The sequence below is a fragment of the Mobula birostris genome, chromosome 8 (genome assembly GCF_030028105.1).
Source record: "Mobula birostris isolate sMobBir1 chromosome 8, sMobBir1.hap1, whole genome shotgun sequence".
Taxonomy (NCBI): domain Eukaryota; kingdom Metazoa; phylum Chordata; class Chondrichthyes; order Myliobatiformes; family Myliobatidae; genus Mobula; species Mobula birostris.
The window spans coordinates 24190195-24211098 of record NC_092377.1 but is presented as its reverse complement, the minus strand read 5'-3'; the positions used below and the strand labels follow the sequence as shown (position 1 = coordinate 24211098).

The window sequence follows — 20904 nt, the reverse complement described above, 5'->3', positions numbered from 1 at the left end:
GATCTGTTATTTCCCCCTTGGATTGAGAGACCCAAGAGGCATTTGGAGGAGATTGTTGAAGAGGCTCTTGTTAGAGTGAAATGTGATTATGAACACTTCTGTGCTATTTCAGACACACTAGGAATTCACCAGTTAGACTCTTTCATGTGCAACACTCACAACACGCTGGAGGAACTCAGCAGGTCGGGCAGCATCTGTGGAAACGATCAATCAACGTTTTGGGCCAGGACCCTTCCTCAGGACTGAAGAGGGAAGGGGCCCAGGACCTATAAAAGAAGGTGGGGGGAGGGTGGGAAGGAGAAGGCTGGTAGGTTCCAGGTGAAAAACCAGTAAGGGGAAAGATAAAGGGGTAGGAGAGGGGAGGCAGGAAGGTGATAGGCAGGAAAGGTGAAGAAAGAATAGGGGAAAACACAATGGGTAGTAGAAGGAGGTCGAACTATGAGGGAGGTGATAGGCAGCTGGGGGAAGAGGCAGAGTGAAATAGGGATAGGGGAAGGGAGGGGGAAGGAATTACCGGAAGTTGGAGAATTCTATGTTCATACCAAGGGGCTGCCTATCACCTCCCTCATAGTTCTGCCTCCTTCTACTACCCATTGTGTTTTCCCCAAGATACTCCCAGATTCCTGGCCAGGTATATATGTGACTGTCTTGTTCTGACCTTCCCAATAAGTGGAACTCTTTTCTCCACTGAAGAAGCCCTTTCACAATCTTCAACACCTTATATCAAGCTTTCCTTTGGTCTCCCAGCCAAACTAGTCACTTCCTCAAAGGAAAGTCAAGAAAGGAAATGCCAACCCTACATAAAAAAAAGCATCCGACCATAAAACCTCGCTGATTCAACACTTCACCAACCACTCACTGCAGTAATCAGCTCTTCACATGGAATTCATGAGCCCGTGACGAGTGGGGTAGGGAAAGGTAAGGACCAGCGCAATGGAGGGCCAGTTTTGGAGGAGTGCCTGGGCTGACATCAGGTAAACTGGACATCTGTCAAGTCTGGTGTATACCAGACAACAGAGTCAAATTGCATAATGTATTGTTAAAGGGAATGTAACTTTCACCAGCATTCTGCTGATATCACATTCCCACTGCAATCAGCTTAAAACAGTCAGTTCAACAATTCTACTCGTTTCACTTCTTTAATCTCTGCACATGATAGCTCCATAAATGGGAAAATTTCTCAAAATACATTTTGATTAATGCTTCCATTCAGTTACTGCGGAAGCACCAACACAGTAATGAATAAAACATTTTAAAGCTTGGTCAGATTGTGCTCACTGCTGTCAGTAGTCATGATTATCCACAGTATTAAGTTACACTTGTAGATGTAAAGTTCACTATTATTCCACAGAATCCTGATATACATTAGTCCTTGCACCAATGTTAATGACTTGATATTTCCAAGATGTGCAACACAGAACATCAAGACCTAAAGAACTTCTTCTTATGTTTCCCCACAACACAGAAGCAGGCTGTTTGGCCCATCAAGTCTGTTGGAAGTAATTTGGAAAATGTTTAGCTCAGGTGGTTGATCTTTGGGTTGAGTTGTTCTCCAATTTGGGCAAGTCATTTGCAAATATTTTGTCACCATACGAGGAGTCATCGTCAATGCTCTATTACTTCATCTCAGCAACTACTGATCTCTGGGAATTTTCATGCACAACAGTCTCAAGAGTTTATAGAGAAAGATGCAAGAGACTTCAGAGGAGAAGGCTGCTGGTTCAGGCTGACAGGAAGGCAACAATAACTCAAGTGACCACATGTTACAATAATGGTGTGCAGAAGAGCATCTCTGAATGCACAACACGTTGAACTTTAAAGTGGATGTCTGACAGCGGCAGAAGATTATGAACTACTTAGTGGCTACTTTATCAGATACATGAGGTAACTACAAACACTGAAAAATACAAAGGGAAATGTTGAAATGTTGTCCTTTAAAATATTTTCCACTTTTAAAATGTTATGCTCCTCCTAGTGAAACAGCACCATTGCATTCAAGTTGGTCTGTAAGTAACCAACCGTTTGTCATCTATTTAATCTGATACCCTGTGCATCATCTTTTCCTCAACATACAATGCCCAACAGATAAAAATCCCTGGTGATAATTATGCCATGATTCTGTGATTTACCTGGAATGCACATCATTCAAATTTTAACAGAGTAAACAATATTTTTATTCTTGGGATATGGACACTCCTCAAGCATTATCTGGGTAATTTCACCACCTAGTTGACATACACAAGAAAATCACAGCCCCTCAGGTCTACCCTTCCAGTCAATACGAGCACAAGTTATCTGTGCCAGGCCTCATTTCATCTTCTGTGCAGGTTCTTCATCACCCCAATTCGTAAACTAGGGTAATAATGAACTCAAGAGCCTGTCACTTTTCATATTGCACCCCAGAGTCAAAGCCACAGGGGCATTCTCATCAGTACCTTCCAAACACTTCCAATCAATAAGCAATAAGAATGGAAATCTATCAAGGGAGAACAAGAGAAAGAGCGAGAAAAACTATGACCAACCAATGCTAAGAAGTCCAGAAAAGGGAAATGTCGAACTGAAATACGTCATCCTTTATGTGTAAACCAAGGACATAGTACACTTCTTCAACAAATTATCACCTTTAAGTTCCTTTCCGATCAGCCACTTTGCCACAAGTTGGTTTATACTTGGAGAAATTGGAGTATGTCACAAGATAATAAAACAAATGTCTACAGATGTACTGTGGAGGGCAGTCTAACTGGCTGCATCACCATCTGGTATGGTGGGGACATTGCATAGGATTGGGAAAAGCTGCAGGGGTTTGTAACTTAGTCAACATCATGGGCACCAGCCTCCCCGGCATCGAGGACATCTTCAAAAGGCAATGCCTCAGAAAAGTGCCATCCGTCATTAAGATCTCCCACAACTCAGGACATGTCCTCTTCTCATTGCTACCATCAGTAAAGAGGTACAGGAGCCTGAAGGCACACATTCAATGTTTTAGAAACAGCTTCCTCCCCTCTGCCATCAGATTTCTAAACAGACAATGAACCTATTCATGAATGCTGCCCTCACTATTTTTATGCTCTTTTTGCACGATTTATTTAATTTTATATCTATATCTATAAATAAATAAACAGAGGGAGAGAGAGAGAGAGAGAGAGAGAGACCCCTATATATTATTGTAGTTTATAGTATTTTTATGCATTACTCTGTACAGCTGCCACAGAGTGACTAACTTCACAACATCCGCCAGTAATATTAAAACTGATTCTAATTCGGTAAATGCCCAACAGAATGTTGCTATTTGGTATTTGATCCAGCATACTTCTTCACAACAAGAGATCACCAGGTTAACAAGGGAAATGATTCAATGACATTCTCAAAGTCTCCCTCAAAAAAGTATAATACCCCCATCAATTTATGGAAAGCCCTGGCCACTGACTGCTCAAAATGGTGAAGGAACATTCAACCAGGCATTGAGGGCCTCAAGTCCATTTGTCAAGAGCATACAGAAAACAGAAGTAAATAGTATCAGGCATACACCACAAGATACCAAATCCCTGCTGCTGGCCAACCCCTCAGCATTTTCTGACCTATCTGGGGCAGAGTCAGTAGACTCAACATTGGTCTCCTTTGCACCCAAGAATGCAAAGAATGGTGATGAAATAAAAGAACCCTCAACCCCAAGAGTGATAGTAGTACAGGCATTTCTTCACAACTCCTCAAAAAGAATCAACTTAGGTTGCCAAAAATAAGATGACAGTGTGCAAACATTCCAGTCAAAATTGTAACCAGCAGGAACCACGCTACCACTCACCTCTGCTTTAGCCGAGAAGGTTTTTCCTGATTGTAGTCCTTATGGTTATTGAATTCTGCCTTGGCACTTTCTTTCTCCTTCTCTGACGTGGTTGCGGCCAGATGCCCATGTGCCGTCTTCATTAGAACCTCAAAATCAGAGTCTGCGTCATAGTCCTCGATTTCATTTTTCTGAGGTAGTATGTTGGTGTTTGCCAGACCACCAATGGGCATTTTGGAGAACACCTCTGCACATTCAATGGGCATACTCAGTCGGTAGAATACAATGTCTGTGCTGCTGTTCTGAGAGCCAAAAGACCTTTGTATGACCTTCAAGCAGGGTGAGCTATCGACTGTGCCATCTATTCTCATCACCTGGTACAGATATGCAACAGAAGGATTCACAAATAAATCCTTGATTTTGACATTTAAATTCATAAAAGACAACACATAACAACAGTACACTTGGATTGATACATCTATCAATCAAAATAAGCCTCCTGTAGCAAACAATAATGGCATTTATTTACTCTGAATGACTATTAGACATTTTACTTGTAGGTTTACTTTCAAATACCAGGTCATAAATATTTGGGCTGACATTTTATTTAAATAACCTTGGAACCTACATGGAACTGACTATAAAATATTTACCGCAACAGGACTTGCTGATGGCATTTGCGTGTACAGTCAGCTTCCCTCATGTGGTATTATTTTCATTTCATAACTCTACCACAGGATGTCAGCATGATTGGCAATATAAGAAGATATTGTCCATCTCAATTTGCTTTTAATAAAGTTGAAGTGAGTGTCTTTTTGAACTGCTGACTTTGACAGGAAGTTTCTAAGACAGTAAGGGGAAACCAGTTGGTTTAAAAAGAAAAAAAATGATTTCACTGGCTGGGGAACTCAGGATGAAAAAGCAGAAATCCACATATTAGATCTTGGTCATCCAAAAATGAGGTTTGTGGATACATCTACTGCACAGTGTGTAAGAATAGCAAATGAAAGTTGATGTCAGGTCAATTATTGACTTTATATTAAGTTCAGTTGATAGCCTTTTGAGAACTAAGTGCTGAGGATTTTTAAGGCATAAGTAGGAATATGGAGTTAGATGGACAGATCCATCAAAATTGCATGGAATGATGGACCAGGTTTGAGAAACTAAGCAGATGCTCCTTCTTCTCTGTTCTTAAGAATTAGGACATTAATCACTTGCCACAGAACATCCAGCCTCTTAACTGTTTATGTAACAAGAATACCAATATTGCTTTTACTGTTAAATTATTCACCACTATTGACCTGCTGGCTATCCATGATGGGGATTCAGGGATAGTAATGGAATTGAATGAACAGGAGCTGCTCTGGAAAGTCTCGTCTGGCACTAGCTGCGGGTGTGGCCTTGCCTCATCGCCTCTGCTAAATACAGTAAATTCCGTCATTTCCTAATATCGAGTGAAATGAATGAATGAGCGACAGCTGGCTTCGAGGCGACTTGTGGGAGCAGACTGAGATGGATTCTCGTTCTGCACTTCTCATTGGCCTCTGTCCTTTCTGTGATGAGGCCTCCTCCTGATAACTCTGTAATTATCTCTCTCCTCTGGACAACTGGATGTGACAGAACCGCAGTGCTTTGACTTGACCCTGCAGTTGTGGGATAGCTTCGCTCTTCAGTATCCAGTCAGCCTTGAACTTCAAAATTCTTTTTTAAACACCTGCTGGTGTTCACTTCGGCGCCGTTCATTGTAGCAGGTTCAGTGGTGATGTTCGTGTGAGGTGTGGCGGAATACTGATGCTGCTGAAAGCTCAGATTTCTTCCCAGATACACAATTTTCAGCTGCTGTTAATGTTAGAGCTATTTAGCTTGTGGCTTATTACAGGGCAAAATGGAGGACATCTTGAGGGAAAAGCCATAGTGACATCTCCATAAGGACTGAACCCTGGTTACTTCTATCAATGCGGTAATGAACTGTTGAATATTCAACAGTTACTCTGGTGAGGACAAGATCATGAAGGTATTTTTCTCCCCCTCATGGTTGGTTTTCATACTAGTAGTCACATAAACCTTCCCTGACAACTAGATCTTTCAGGACTGACCTACTTGAGGCTACTGAGTCACCCTTGACAGTACCTTTCTACTGCCTGTTACACTGCTGGCATTTAGGGCAGTAATAAAGATCCTCCATCTCTGGTGGTGTTCAGGGCTTCCTTCATCGTGTCAGTAGCTTGGTTTTCACTACTGTCAGATATGCAAGTTCCGGGAGGACACTCAGGAATACCGTTACATTCAGGTGTGGAAGGATTCTTCATTGCTGTTTTCATAACAGTTCTGCTTTCACCAGTCAGAGTGTTAGCCCTCAAGCTGAACCTTCGAACTTGGAGGACTGGTGGGCCACTCTTAGTCTAGCCTCTGCCCTTTGACCAGTTTGGTATGGGTGACTGAACCAAAAGCCAAAACAAAAAGTCCTGATTTTAGCGAACATAACTGTCCGGGTCTTTGAAGCGCACAAGCCTCCAAACCCTACTAAAATGCTGTGGTCCTCTTGGAGTACTCTTGACAGTGGCCAAGGAATATTACATTCCAGGCCCTTGCTATGCTAAATGCTTCTTCCAGGTTTGCTTCAGAATTGTGAAATATTGCTTCATTGGTTGAGAGAGGACAGTGTACAAAGGTTTCTTCGGCTTTAACCTAAAGGTGTAAGAATTATTTGACTCCTGAGTCAATGTTAATAACTCTAAGTACCAATTCTGATTGGTGAGTCTCTGCTGACAAAGGGAAAAGATAGCCACATAGAAGGCTGGCAGTTTGGATGGCAATGTGAATCTACAAGAATGTTGTTTGGATTGGCCTCAGTGATGACTGGCTTTGAGGCTGTGGACTCACTTTCATGAACTTCAGCTCTGAATGTTATTGTTTGCACAATTTGTATTTTTCCTGCACACTGGGTGTTTGATGGTCTTTTTTTTAATGGGCCTTCGTGAGTTTCTTTGTTTTGTGGCTACGTATGAAGAAAAGAATCCCAAGGTTGTATATAGTATACATACTTTTATAATAAATGTACTTTGTGTTAGGAGGATTCTATAGAGCAACCCAACCTAGATAATTCGGTTGATACGAACTGGCTTGTCCAGTTTTACTGATTTTTCATATAATGTCTTGCTTGGGCATTTCAGGGAAAGGTTTAGAGTCAAAAACAGTGCTATGGATCTGCAGTCACAAAGAGGGTAAGAGGTTTTCTTCTTTAAGGAACAACTGTTAAATAATAGAAACCCCATGGCAATCTGCTCTCGGGTCAAAAATGTACACCTAATTAGAAGCAGTACTTCAGTTTATTACTGAAACCTAACAACTACCTTTTAACTAATTCAGACACTGTAAAATTAATTAAAGTTGGACATGCTAACAGATAATAGGAAAATTCCCACTGATTCACTCATAACAGGTTCCTAGAATCATAGAAAATTTACAGCCCTAAAGGAGGTCACTTGACTCATCCAAACATTTCCCACCTTATAACACAAGTTTTATAGCCCTGTACATTCAAGGACGCATGCAAGTTCTGTGTAAGGGGATTGAAATTTTCTGCCTTCTATCACCTGCTAAGATAGTCAGGTCTGGTACCCAGCTATTCTCTGGGTGAAAAGGATCTCTTTGTGCAATAAAGTTGTGCAATAGATTCACTCTAGAAAATAATACTCCTGCTCTACAATCTTTATACCAATTACTTTAAATCCTTGCACCCTTGTATTGGACCCCTTTGCTTTTGGAAAATAGACCTTGCTATTAACTTTACTGAGGTCATTATCAGTTCATATACCTCAGCTATGTTGTCTTTCAGTCTGTGGATTCAATTACACTAATGTGTAGGATAAGAGCAATTGTTGCCACAGACGGCTGTGTAACCCAATACATTGAGTATATTTAAAGCAGAGGGTAATAGGTTCTTGGTTAGTCAGGGTGTCAAAGGTTACAGTGAGAAGGGAAGCCAAGATGGAATGGCAGAGCAGACTCAATCAACCAAGTGCCTAATTCTGCTCCTGTTTTATGGTCTTATATTCAAACATTGATTCAGCAATCTGGCATTCACTTTCAGAAACTACATCAGGTGATAATACTACTTGCAATCCCATGCAGCCACCTCTTTAGGATCACTGAATTATTGCAAGCTGTTAGGAGAATCACCTGCACAATGGGAAGGAGTCAGGCAGGAGATCCAAAAGCTGAGCTGCGAAGTACTTTTAAAGTGTCACCATTTTTTTCAAAGCCAACGAGTATCAATGTGAGAGGCACCTTGCCACTGGGTTACATATACACAACTTTACTGAACCAGCTAACGTTCATCCTAACTCTTCCCCATTCCTCGATAATTCTGCATTTCCTCATTAACCCCTACCTCGATGTGTTCGTGGTTTGCGGGCACAGAGATGAACTGGGGCTGCCTCTTGCTAAACCATATCGTGATGTCCCTGTTCATGTTCACTGCAAAGGGCTCATATCCTTCCTGCAGACCACAGATGGTGAAGTACTTAAGCGTAGCGACATCATTGCCAAAGTTCATTCTGCCAACTTGAGAGAGCCCTAAGCTGCACACTGGAATAAACCCTGCAAAGCAAAAGAAAGAAAATAACATGGCAGCAATATATTATAGCAGCCTTGAAAATAATACATGGTGAAGAAAGGACACAATTACAAGGCGACAGTTGGAACAGCGTGGAAATGGCACATCAACTGCTAAGAAAAAATTACTCCAATTTTTCAATTTCATTAACATTAGTGGCAATGGAGCCCAGGGCCGTTGTAGAACAGATCCTGTATTATTGACCAACATCAAAACCCTTCCTTTTTGTTTACAACAGCTTACGAGATTAAAAACAGGAGCAAAACTAGGCCACACAGTTTCTTCAGCTTCCTAGGCAACACACAAACACAAGGCCAGGCGGCATCTTTGGAAAAGAGTAAAGAGTCAGCGTTCTGGGCCGAGACCCTTCACTTCATCTCCATTTCAGTAAGATTCTGGCTGATCTCTTCACAATTTATATATTCTCCAATCTTTTGTCTCCCACCCAGATAACTACAGCATCACAATATGACTAAAAGGTATGGATTCATGCAGCTGCTACTGCCATAACCTTATGTACAAATTGTGAACAATTCCTATGCTCAAATGTCTTTGGATATTTCTCACTGCACTTAATTACAGCTTGATTGAAGATGTCCGCCTCGGTGGCTGTGATTCAGCAGCTCCATAATTATACTTGTGGAGTTGTGAGTTGACCTTGCTCTGTCATTCAAGGTCAGTTAATTTAATTTTGGTAATGTTCCCAGCAGATTCTATGAACAGGGCTGGGTCAGCAGCAAGGTCAGCAATAAAGCTGCCTTTAGCATAGACCACAACAGGACAAAAGAACTCTATTTTCAGAATGATCACTGGAGACCAAGGACATGCACTTTAAGGTCTCCACATGCCTCCCTTGAAGCACTCAAAATTAACGGGCATTGAACCTCTCCCAGTCACAGGAAAAGAGAGAAAATGCATCTAGTTCAGGTTCACTGCACCATCTCAACTTACGAGGGATGATTGATAAGTTTGTGGCCTAAGGTAGAAGGAGTCAATTTTAGAAAACCTAGCACATTTATTTTTCAACATAGTCCACTCCTACATTTACACACTTAGTCCAGCAGTCGCGGAGCATACGGATCTTGGATCTCCAGAAAGTGTCCACGGCAGGGGTGATTGATAAGTTCATGGCCTAAGGTAGAAGGAGGTGAGTTATACAGTTCTCGTTACATGCAGTTCAACTCTTTGAGTGATTATGCAGAAAGATTGAAGTTAATAATGCATCTCCTTCTACCTTAGGCCACAAACTTATCAATCACCTCCGATGAGTTATTAACTTCAAACTTTCTGCATCATCACTCAAAGAGTTGAACTGCATGTAACGAAAGCTGTATAACTCACCGCCTTCTACCTTAGGCCATGAACATATCAATCACTCCTGCCGTGGACACTTTCTGGAGGTCCAAGATCCGTATGCTCCACGACTGCTGGACTAAGTGTGTAAATGTAGGAGGGGACTATGTCGAAAAATAAATGTGCTAGGTTTTCTAAAATTGACTCCTTCTACCTTGGGCCACGAACCTATCAATCACCCCTTGTGCAACTGGAGAGGGTCCAGAGGAGGTTCACAAGAATTATCTTAGGAATGAAAGGGTTAAATCTGAGAAGCTGGATCTTTGATGGTTCTGGGCCTTTACTCACTGGAGTTTAGATGAATGAGGGGGATTTCACTGAAACCTATTGAATATTGAAAGGTCCAGATAGAGTGGACGTGGAGAGATTGTTTTTTAACAGTGGGAAAGTCTAGGACCAGAATTCACACCCTCAGAAAAGAAGGACGTATCTTTAGAGAGATAAGGAGGAATGTCTTTTGCCACAGGGTGGCGAATCTGTGTAATTTATTGCTATAGACAGCTACGGAGGCTAAGCCAGTTGGTATATTTAAAGCAGAGGTTGATAGTTCTTGATTGCTAAGGGCATCAAAATTTACAGGGAGAAGGCAAGACAATGGGGTTGAGAGGGATAATAAATCAACCATAATAGAACGATTGAGCAGACTCGATGGGCCCAATGGCCTCATTCTGCTCCTACATGGTACTGTGGGCCACTATGCATATTGTGTACGAATTGGATTACAGACTGACAACAAGTCATATGATTGGGTTGATATATTGTCTCTGATTTACTGCACAAATACACATGATAATTTATTGAACAGATGACTAAACGCCAAATGAAACAAAAAACATTCTAAGTACAAATAACTAATGCTGTGAAATAAAACAGGAGCATTAGAACTACATCCTGAGTCACAGATTTTGTTCAGCCAGTGTGCTATGAGAAAGGTCTAACTTTATTAATCCAATAGTTCTAACACACAAAGGCACTCGAGGAAAGAAACCTCTGTCAATAGGAATCCCAATAGGCAGACCAGAAACACTGATTCTTCCAAAGACTACTCAGAACATTAACCAATTTCCCCCAGGATCAATAAAGTATGACTATGACTATGACTATGAACTACTGACATACACCACTCACTGAACGGTGTGCTGGAATTGATCTCACAACTATCTTTGAAGTTATGTGGTGTCACTCCTAGATTTGAGCAAGGCAGTTAACAACTGCTCAGTTCTAATTGCAGCAGAAGCAAGATTTTCAAACAATTAATGTGATATAAGCAGGTAACAGAAAGAACAAGCAACATGAAGGAGAAGGCAGCTAACAAATGCAAACCGTAGCTTATTTAAAATTACATTTTAACTATCATGATGTTATTGGCTTTAAGGTCCTGAAATTAGGGATTACTGAAATCTGTATAATTGAATTGGAACAACATAGGCATTAACTGGCAGTCATGTTGTTCAAGCAGAGAACTGGTCCGTAAAACAAGAGGCAGTCTAAGTATGAACAAAGTGGTAAGATGGCAAAGCAGTGACCTCTGAGGGGCCAACCAAAGGTATAATTGTATTCTTAAATGCCTCAACCATCAGGCTCTTGGACAAAAAGGAGATAGCTACACTCATTTAAGGACCCTGATATATTGTGATTTCATGCTCATTATTTATTGCTATTTGTTTATATCTGCATTTGCACAGTCTGTTTTTAAGTTCTGATGTTTACAGTTTATAGTTAGTGTTCTATAGGTTTGCTAAGTATACTCGCAGTAAAAGAATCTCAGGGTTTTATGTGGTGACGTGTATGTACTCTGATAATAAATTTTACTTTGAACTTCACGAACTTTCTTGCAGCCATACTCAATAAATTCATAATGACAGGCATTGATCGTGTGGATAGTCAGAGGTTTTTTCCGAGGGCTGAAATGGCTAGCATGAGAGGGCACAGTTTTAAGGTGCTTGGGAGTAGGTACAGAGAAGATGTCAGGGGTATGGTTTTTACACAGAGAGTGGTGAGTGCGTGGAATGGGCTGCCGGCGGCGGTGGTGGAGGTGGAAACGATAGGGTCTTTTAGGAGACTCCTGGATAGATACATGGTGCTTAGTAAAATAGAGGGCTATGGGTAAGCCTGGGTAGTTCTAAGGTAAGGACATGTTCCGCACAGCTTTGTGGGCCGAAGGGCCTGTACTGTGCTGTAGGTTTTCTATGTTTCTAATAGAATAATAATCATAATTGAATCAATGAAAGACCGCACCAACTTGGGAGTTCAGTCAGTGGGCAAAAGACTACAAACCATGCAAATACAAAAAGAAAAAAATAATAATAATAAATCAATAAGCAACGAATATCAAGAACATGAGATGGAGAGTCCTTGAACGCGAGTTCACAGGTTGTGGGAACATTTCAATGACTGGACAAGTGAATTAAGTGAGGTTATCCCCTTTGCTTCAAAAGTCTGAGAGTTGGGGTTATAACTTTTCCTGAATCTGGTGATGTGAGTCTTGAGGCTCCTGTACTTTCCTTCTGATGGCGGTAGTGAGAAGGGAGCATGTCCTGCGTGGTGGGGATCCCTGATGATGGATGGCACTTTCTTGGATAACGGATAATCCACTAATTTTTTGTAAGATTTTCCATTCAAGGGTATTGGCGTTTCCAAACCAGGCTGTGGTGCAGCCAGTCAATATACTCTCCAACACACACCAATAGATGTGTCTCAATTTTTAGACGTCATGCCAAATCTTTGCAAACTCCTATGGAAGTAGAGGCGCCGCCATGCTTTCTTCATAATTGTACTAACATGCTGGGCACAGAACAGGTCTTCCAAAACAATAACACCAAGGAATTTAAAGTTTCTGACCCTCTCCACCTCTAATCCTCTGATGAGAGCTGGCCCATGGACGTCTGGTTTCCTCCTGAAGTAAATAATCAGTTCCTTGGTCTTGCTGACATTGCGTGAGAGGTTGTTGTTGTGGCACCACTCAGACAAGGTTTCAATCTCCCTCCCGTATGCTAATTTGTCACCATCATTGATTCAGCCAATGACAATGGTGTCATCAGCAAACTTGATTATGGCATTGGAACTGTGCTTAGGCACACAGTTATTAGTTTAAAGAGAATAGAGCAGGGGGCTAAGCACATGATGGAGACGCTGTTGCAAATCCGAACTGACTGGGATCTTCAAGTGAGGAAATCGAGGATCCAATTCCACAGGATCTTGAAGCTTATTGATTAGTTGTGAGGGGATAATGGTATTGAATGCTGAGCTGTAGTTGATAAAGAGCATCCTGATGTATGCATCTTTGCTGTCCAAATGTTCTCGGATTGAGAGAGAGCCAATGAGATGGCATCTGTAATCCAAGTCGCTTCTCATGCAGGAGTTGATATGTTTCATCACCAAGCTCTCAAAACACTTCATCACTGCCGATGTAAATGCTACTGGATGACAGTCATTGAGGCAGGTCACCACGTTCTTCTTAGGCACCAGTATAATTGAAGCCTGTTTGAAGCAGGTGGGTATCTCAGACTGCCGAAGTGAGACGTTAAAGATCTCAGTGAACACTCCAGCTAATTGAATCAGCACCGGTCCTTAGTACTCAGCCACATACCCCATCTGGACCAAATGCTTCTCCTGGGTTCAACTTCCTGAGGCCTGCTTGCACGTCAGCCTCAGATAGTAAAATCAGAGGATTGTTGGGGGCTGTGGGAGTTGGTGATAGTTCTTCTATGTTTTGATGGTCAAAGTGAGCATTGAGAAATTGAGCTCAACTGGAAGCGAAGCTCTGCTGTCATTAGGTTTAACTTTATACTGTAAGAGGTGATAATCTTCAAGCCCCGATACAACTGTTGAGCATCCTTCATTGATTCAGGTTTAGTCCAGAATTGCCACATCACCAGTAACAGGGCTTTCTGTTGACCGTACCTGAACCTCTTGTAACTTTCTTGCTCAACAGACTTGAATGCTTTTAACCCGGCCCTCATCAAATTGCGGATCTCATGGTTCATCCAGGACTTCTGGTTGCGGAAGACTCTGAATGATTTTGTGGGGACACACTCACCTACAATTGTTTTAATAAAGTCCATGCCAACCATGGTGTTCTCATTCAGATCCACAGATAAGTCCTCAAACATGGTCCAGTCCACGGACTCAAAGCAATACTATAGTCACTCGTCTGCCTGCTGTAACCACCTCTTTGTTGTCCTAATCTCTGGAGCTTTGCTCTTTAGCCTCTGCCTGCAAACAGGTAGGACAGGGGCCATAAGTGATCACATTCACCAAAATGCAGTTTGGGTATAACAGCGGTCAACCCCATCAGCGAACTGCTCGTTAGCGGAGGAGCTGGAGGAGTTGGGCTTGGCACGGACTGTGCTGCTGCCTACAACAGAGAGGCGTTGGTGTCAGTGTGTAAAGGTGGCTTTCAGTCAAACAGTGAGTGATTGTCTTAGTAATTTTCTTGTGATTGCAAGGCCCTGGTGGACATTGGTAATATGGAATGCTGCAGGTCTGGTTCACTGGTTTGTTGGCAGGAATAACAGCGGGGGGGAGCTGTGTGACCTCGGTTGTAGCAAGGACCAGGCCACGTGCCACAGAGCCACCTGTCTGCAGACCCAAGGTGAGAGGCGTCGGAGTCGGTGCCCGGAGGCAGTGTGGCGCGACATCCATATTGGTGTCAGAGCTGCCTCCAGTGCTTGCTCAGTGGAAGACAAACAGGATTGCGTTCGTCTGCAGACTGCTGCGGGCTTGCTTTTTACTGACGACATTCATGGACTCAGGGACTCGAACTTATTTTTTGCGTGAATGTATGTATACTGCTATCTTATATGTGTCTTGTGCTGCGCATGACTGTCAGTACTGTGTTTGTACCTTGGCCTCGGAGGAATGCTTTATTCATGATAATCCATCCACCCACCCTCGCAGTCACACATTCACCAAATTGTCATCAGGGAGGCGGTACGCATCCATCACCACCCTCCCAGCACCGACTCCGGTGCCTCTCTCCTGGGGGCTGCAAACGGGCTCCTCCAGCTCCTCATCTCTGAAGCTTCTTTCCTGCAGCTATCCAGCTTCTCAACACAACTCACTTAGGTGTAATAGCCTAACTGTCCCTGCGCAACATCTGTTAAATGAGTCTTTCCTGCTCTCCCTGTCCTGTCGATAGTTATTTAGTCATATGTCATATGACTAAATATAATCATAAGTTCACATTTATTTAAGTTTGCTTATTGACCTTTGTGCTAATTGTTGATTGCTCACGGTGTTTGCATTATTGTTTTGTAAATTGTTGGTTGGTATTGTGTTGTCTGTCATGGTATTGTCCTTTGTTTTATGCTTGGCACTGAACCACAATCAACTCTGGTATGTTTCACGTACTGGCAATAAAGTGATTCTGGTTCTGACAATTAAACCTGAACTTGAAATATTGTAAAATTTCACAGCAGTGAAATGGGCCATTTGGCCCATCCAGTCTAAACATTTGATCTCCAGTCCTCCTTGACTTTACCATTCTAGCCTTCCAATATATCAAATATTACCACTATAATAAACAGCTATAAAAAACACGGAGCTCATTGGAAAACAAAATCTTTAAATTTTCTCAGTCCTCCTAGGTCACCTCAACAGTTCCACAATTCCAGGTTCTGAAAATCAAGAGGTTTTTTTCATTAATTGATTGATATTTTTCTGGTGTATATTGACAACATAGCCATGTTCATATACGGCTCGTTACAAGGATTTGGCAGGGCAAATAATACTTTGCTTTTGAATAATTCATTTCTTTCATACTGCACAATGTCAATCTGACGGTCATCGCTAAAACTTCACTCTCCCTGGTGCAGAAAGAACATGCAACGGTGGTCCATAATCAGCAGCTGGTGATCTCCTTTCAACAGTTGAGATGGAATGTTATTGACCTCGGTATAGTTCTCTCTTCACAGATACTGCCTAACCCACTGAGAATTTCTAGCATTTTCTGTTTCAGAGTGGTTAATGACAATACCATTTGAATTACTGAGTTGCAGGAATGCTGGGGCAGTGTGTAGGATTCAAATCAAACAGCCTACTTGCAGCCAACATGTCAATTTACTCAGAAAACAAAGTCTATTTAAAGAGTGGAGGAAACAGAAATTACATCAACTTTCCTGAATAAAAGCAGAGTAATTTCTCCAGGAAAATGCGTGTAATTGTCCTCAACCTGCAGCAAGTACAAATTATGTGTATCGAGTCGACCTCAACTGCATATAGCAGTGTGATCGCCAAGTGCAAGTGACAGGGGAATTACACAGTCACCTCCATCCTACATTGCTCTGACATTGCCACAATATAACCATTCTGGTTTTAATTTTAGATTGCAGCATACACAGTGTTCAGCTTCATTATTTAATTCCATTTCCTTTCACTGTCTCTGCTTATCGCCCACTCATATTATGCCTGTTGTTTGATGAACTTGCATTCTTCTGACAAGTTTACTCTTCCTTACTGCAGGTATTGATCAAGTCTCCAACTTTTAAGTGCTTCTCTCTTTCTTCATCTCATTCCCTCTCCTCCACCTCTGTCCATTACTGCCTACTGTTTTTCCTTCTGGGTACTGTATTATTTGTTTTCCACATCTCTTTGATCATTTCCTATGCCTCCTACTTTTCACTGGCACCTGGAGGTGGACTTTAATCTCCCACTAGATAACATACCTCAGAATGATTCTGCAGGGTGGAAAATACACATTTCTTCTCATGCACTAAGATATTCCAAAAAAAGTAAGTCCTCATGAAAATCCACTTAAGTACTTCACTGAAAGTGTTTCTGGATTGTTTCTGGAAGGTTTTGTGATATTAAACACACTAAGGAGAAGGTGATGGAAACAGATTTAAGAATAAGCTTCAAATGCCACCAGGAAATGCAGTGTACTTGCATATCTCTCAGTTACCCCATTATTGTCAGCATTTCTTTTAGCACTACTTCAGATTTGTACTAGAATCTTTGCACCATTCTGCTGTTAGCGCCTGTCATTGTTGCATTTATTATTACCATGTTTACTCTGTGAGTTTCATGCGAGCAAGAAAGGAATTTCATTGCATCCTGGTGTATATAACAACAGACTGAACTGATCTGATTCAGAATCAAATGAAACAAGCTTAAGGGCCTATAGGGGAAAATACCAAACCAACTGGGTGGGTGTGGGGGGGGTGTGGCTGTCAAAGACAGACAACAAGCACATGATGACACCTCTTTGAAAAATTTCCGACAGAAGCTTTGGATTCTCCACCTCAATAAGCAGTTCCTTCTTGAGAAATTTGGACGTGCATTTGCAAACTGGCAGAGAAGAACTGGAGTCCAGCTCAGATTTTGAGTTTTTCATTAATCACACGTACACACAGTGGGGAAGCCCACAAGTGGCGCCAACATAGTGTGCCTGCGATGTTCAGCAGAACACACGCAGCCAACTACAAACAAAACCAACATCCTGAATTTAGTCTTAAAGCCAATTCCCCCTTTTAGTCTGAGCGACTCCTCAAATTTAGAATGGTGGATGGGGGAAGCAAGGGAGCTTTAGCCAACCAAGGTGCGCCAATAAGTGGCGACGCTCTGCGTGCAGCACCGATGGGAATCATCAAATATTCTCATTTACGATTACTACAGCTGAAATACAGGTCATAGCCATGGGTTCTTTGGTCAGCAACATAGTTTTAAGCCTTTTAAAAAATCTGTCAATACTCTAATCTTGTGATGTTGGCAGATCCCGGACTGCAGACTTGGATCACAAGTGCACTTCTCCTTTAAGAAAACAGAAATGAGGAAGACAAGCAGGTCTGCAAATACAATTAAAAATGCAGAGGCCTTAGACCCCCACTCCTGACTATCCTACTGGAGAATGTACAGTCTCTGGAAAATAAAACTGAAGACCTTAAAGCAAGATTGCAGGACCGGTACAGGACTGCGGAACTTCTCCCGGTGTACATACAGTGACTAAAGACTGCAGCACCAGTCATGAGGACCAAGGAGGTAAGGTCAAGGAAGGCGGAGGAGCACTTACAGGACTGCTTTGAGTCAGTGGACTGGACAATGTCCATGGATTCATCTTCAAATATGAATGAATACACCAAGGTTGTCACCAACTTCATCAAGATCTGTGTGGATAAGTGTATGCCTTACCAAAATCTGTGGATGAACCATGAGATTCTTAGTCTGCTGAGGGCTAGATCTGCGGAATTCAAGACCAGTGATCCATAACTATGCAACAAGTCCAGGTGCGACTTACAAAATGCTGTTTTAAGAACATAAAAACTATTCCCATGCAGTTAGACACAAAATCGGACAGGGTTTGCAGGCCATTATTTCCTATAAGTGAAGCATAACATCATAAATGGCTGTGATGCTTCACTCCTAGATGAGCTCAGCTTTGAAAGGGAGAATAAAACTCCACATGCACAAATCACTGCAGCACCTGATGACGATGTGATCTCTGTCTTGGAGGTCAAAGCCAGAATATTTTTCAAGACGGTGAACCCTCACAAGGCACCGGGCCCTGATAAAGTAAACCCTGAAAACCTATTCCAAACAACTGACAGGATTTTTCAAGGACATCTTCAATCTCTCACTGTCACAGTCAGAGGGTCCCTCTTGCTTCAAAAGGGCGACAATCATACCGGTGCCCAAGAAGAGCAGGGTGAGCTGCCTCAATGACTATTGCACAGAAGCACTCACACCTACTATATTGAAGTACTTTGAGAGGTCGGTCATGGCCGGAATCAACTCCTTCCTAAGCAAGGACCTGGACTTGCTGCAATTTGCCTATTGTCTTATTCAAAAAAATAAGGCATGCCTATCACCACAATAGGTCTCCAGTCGGCCTTGGATCAGCTGGACAATTGTAATATCTGCATCAGACTGCCTTTTATTGACTATAGTTCAGCGTTCAACACAATCATACCCTCAGTTCTAATCAACAAGCTCCAAAACCTGAACCTCTGGAGCGCCCTCTGCAAATGGATCCTTGACTTCCTCACCAGGAGGAGACCAGTCAGTGATAATCAACATTGGCATACCTGAAGAATGAATACTTAGCCCACTGCTCTTTCTTTCTACACACGACTGCGAGGCTAGTAACAGCTCAAACAACATCTATAAATTTACTGATGACACAACTATTGTTGGCAGAATTTCAGATGGTGAGGAGACACACAGAAGCAAGATAAACCAGCTGGTTGAGTGGTGTCACAACAGTAATCTTTAAGACAAAGGAATTGATTGTGGATTTCAGGAAAGGGAAGTTGAGGGAACACACATCAGTCCTCATCAGCAGTGGAAAGGGTGAGCAGTTTCAAGTCCCTGGATGTCAACATCTCTAAGCGTTTATCCTGGGTCCAACACATTGATGCAATTACAAAGAAGGCACAATGGGCTATACTCACTAGGAGTTTGAGGAAACTTTGCAAGTCACCAAAGACTCTCGGAAATTTCTACAGATGTACCATGGGGATTGTTCTGACTGGTTGCATCAAAATCTGGCATGGATGAACAACTGCACAGGACTGAAGTAAGTGCAGTAACTTGTAAACTCAGCCAGCACAATCATGGGCTCTAGCCTCCCCAGCATCAAGATCACCTTTAAAACACGATGCCTCAAGCATCCATCGTTAAGGACCCTCATTATCAGGGACATGCCCTCTTCTCAATGCTACGTCAAGGAGAAGATTCAGGAGTCTGAAGACTCATGTTCACTGTTTCAGGAACAGCTTCTTCCCCTCTGCAATCAGATCTCTGAGTGGACAATAAACCCATGAACACTACCTCACGATTTTTTTGCTCTCTTTTTGAGCTGCTTACTAACAATATTTTATATACATTTCTTCTTGTAATTTAGTCTTCTTAATATAGTGTATTGTAATATACTGCAGCCACAAAATGACAAATTTCATGACATACGGCAGAAACCTGAAGCAGACCTGGGACAGGGCTGGATTGACCAAACCAGAATAGATTCTGTGCTGAGGTCGGTAGATTTTGTTCCCTATCAGTGCCTGTCCATCATTTCCTGCACCTGGGCAATGGGGAGTCAACATTTATAGAGTAAAGGAAGCTACCTCTGATCCTGAGAATGTTAGCACATTTAAATAGCAACTTTCATGTCCATGGTATAAAACAGAATTTAAGGCTATGAGTAATTTGAGAGTAAATTGAAGCTAGAAAAAATACAAGACGACACTCAATCATTTTCTGCTACTCAACAAAATCATAACTGAACAAAATTTTCCTACCCTATCTCAATATCTATTAATATACAAAAATGTATCAGTCTCAGCTTTGAGAGACTCCACAACCCTCTGGGGTATAATATTCCAAAGGTTAACTATCCTCTGAGTGTATAAATTTTAAATAATTCCACCAGGAAATTTGACATTTTGCTATTTACAAACTTAATCCAAATGATTGAGATGTCAGGGATGCACAGTGACTTTGCCATTTGGATTCAGAACTTGCTTGACAGAGGTTAATGGTTAATGGGATGTATTTGGGCTGGAGGTGCATGATTGGAGATGTTCTGCAGTAATCCAAATTAGAACCTCTGCTGTTTGTGACATAAGTAAATGACTTGGAAGAAAACATGGTTAGCATGTTGCTAAGTTCAGAGGCAATACAAAGGTTGCTGGTGTTGTGAACTGCACATAAGAGTGGCAAAGGATACAGCAGGATAGTAGATCACTATACCTTTCAGATATGGCTGGAGAAATGACAGATGAAGTTTAATTCAACTAAGTGTGAAGTATTGCATTTAGTGTGAAACCAAATATAAAGGGGCAGTGCACTCTTCATGGCTGATCTCTTCATAATGCTGATGTAGAGAGTCCATAGCTCCCTGAAAGTGTCTGTACAAGTTGATAGGACAGTAAAAAAGGCAAATCACATGCTTGCCTTTACTCAGTTGAGGAGTCAGGAAGTTATGTTGCAGTTTTAAAACGTCTGTTCTTATCTGGAGTGTTGCACCCAATTCTGGTGGCCCCAGTGTAGGAAAGATATGGAGGCTGTGATCGAGGTGCAAATCAGGTTTATCAGGACTGATTAGAGGACTGAGCCATAATGTCTGGTTGGACAAACTAGGGTTGTTTTCTCTGTAGTGGCAGAGGCTGAAGGAAAACTATACAGAGGTTCATAAGATTATTGGATGCATGGAAATAGT

General features: G+C 41.9%; 1 protein-coding gene across 1 annotated transcript in view; it reads right to left on the bottom strand.

The window, feature by feature from the left end:
* Positions 1-20904, bottom strand: part of ryr2a (ryanodine receptor 2a (cardiac)) — a 785545-nt gene that overhangs the window by 313994 nt on the left and 450647 nt on the right. Inside the window, exons 29-30 of the mRNA XM_072264911.1 lie at positions 8175-8383; positions 3803-4155 (exon numbers count right to left, since the gene is read on the bottom strand). Coding sequence (XP_072121012.1) covers positions 3803-4155; positions 8175-8383 — 562 coding nt within the window. The remainder of the gene's footprint in view (positions 1-3802; positions 4156-8174; positions 8384-20904) is intronic.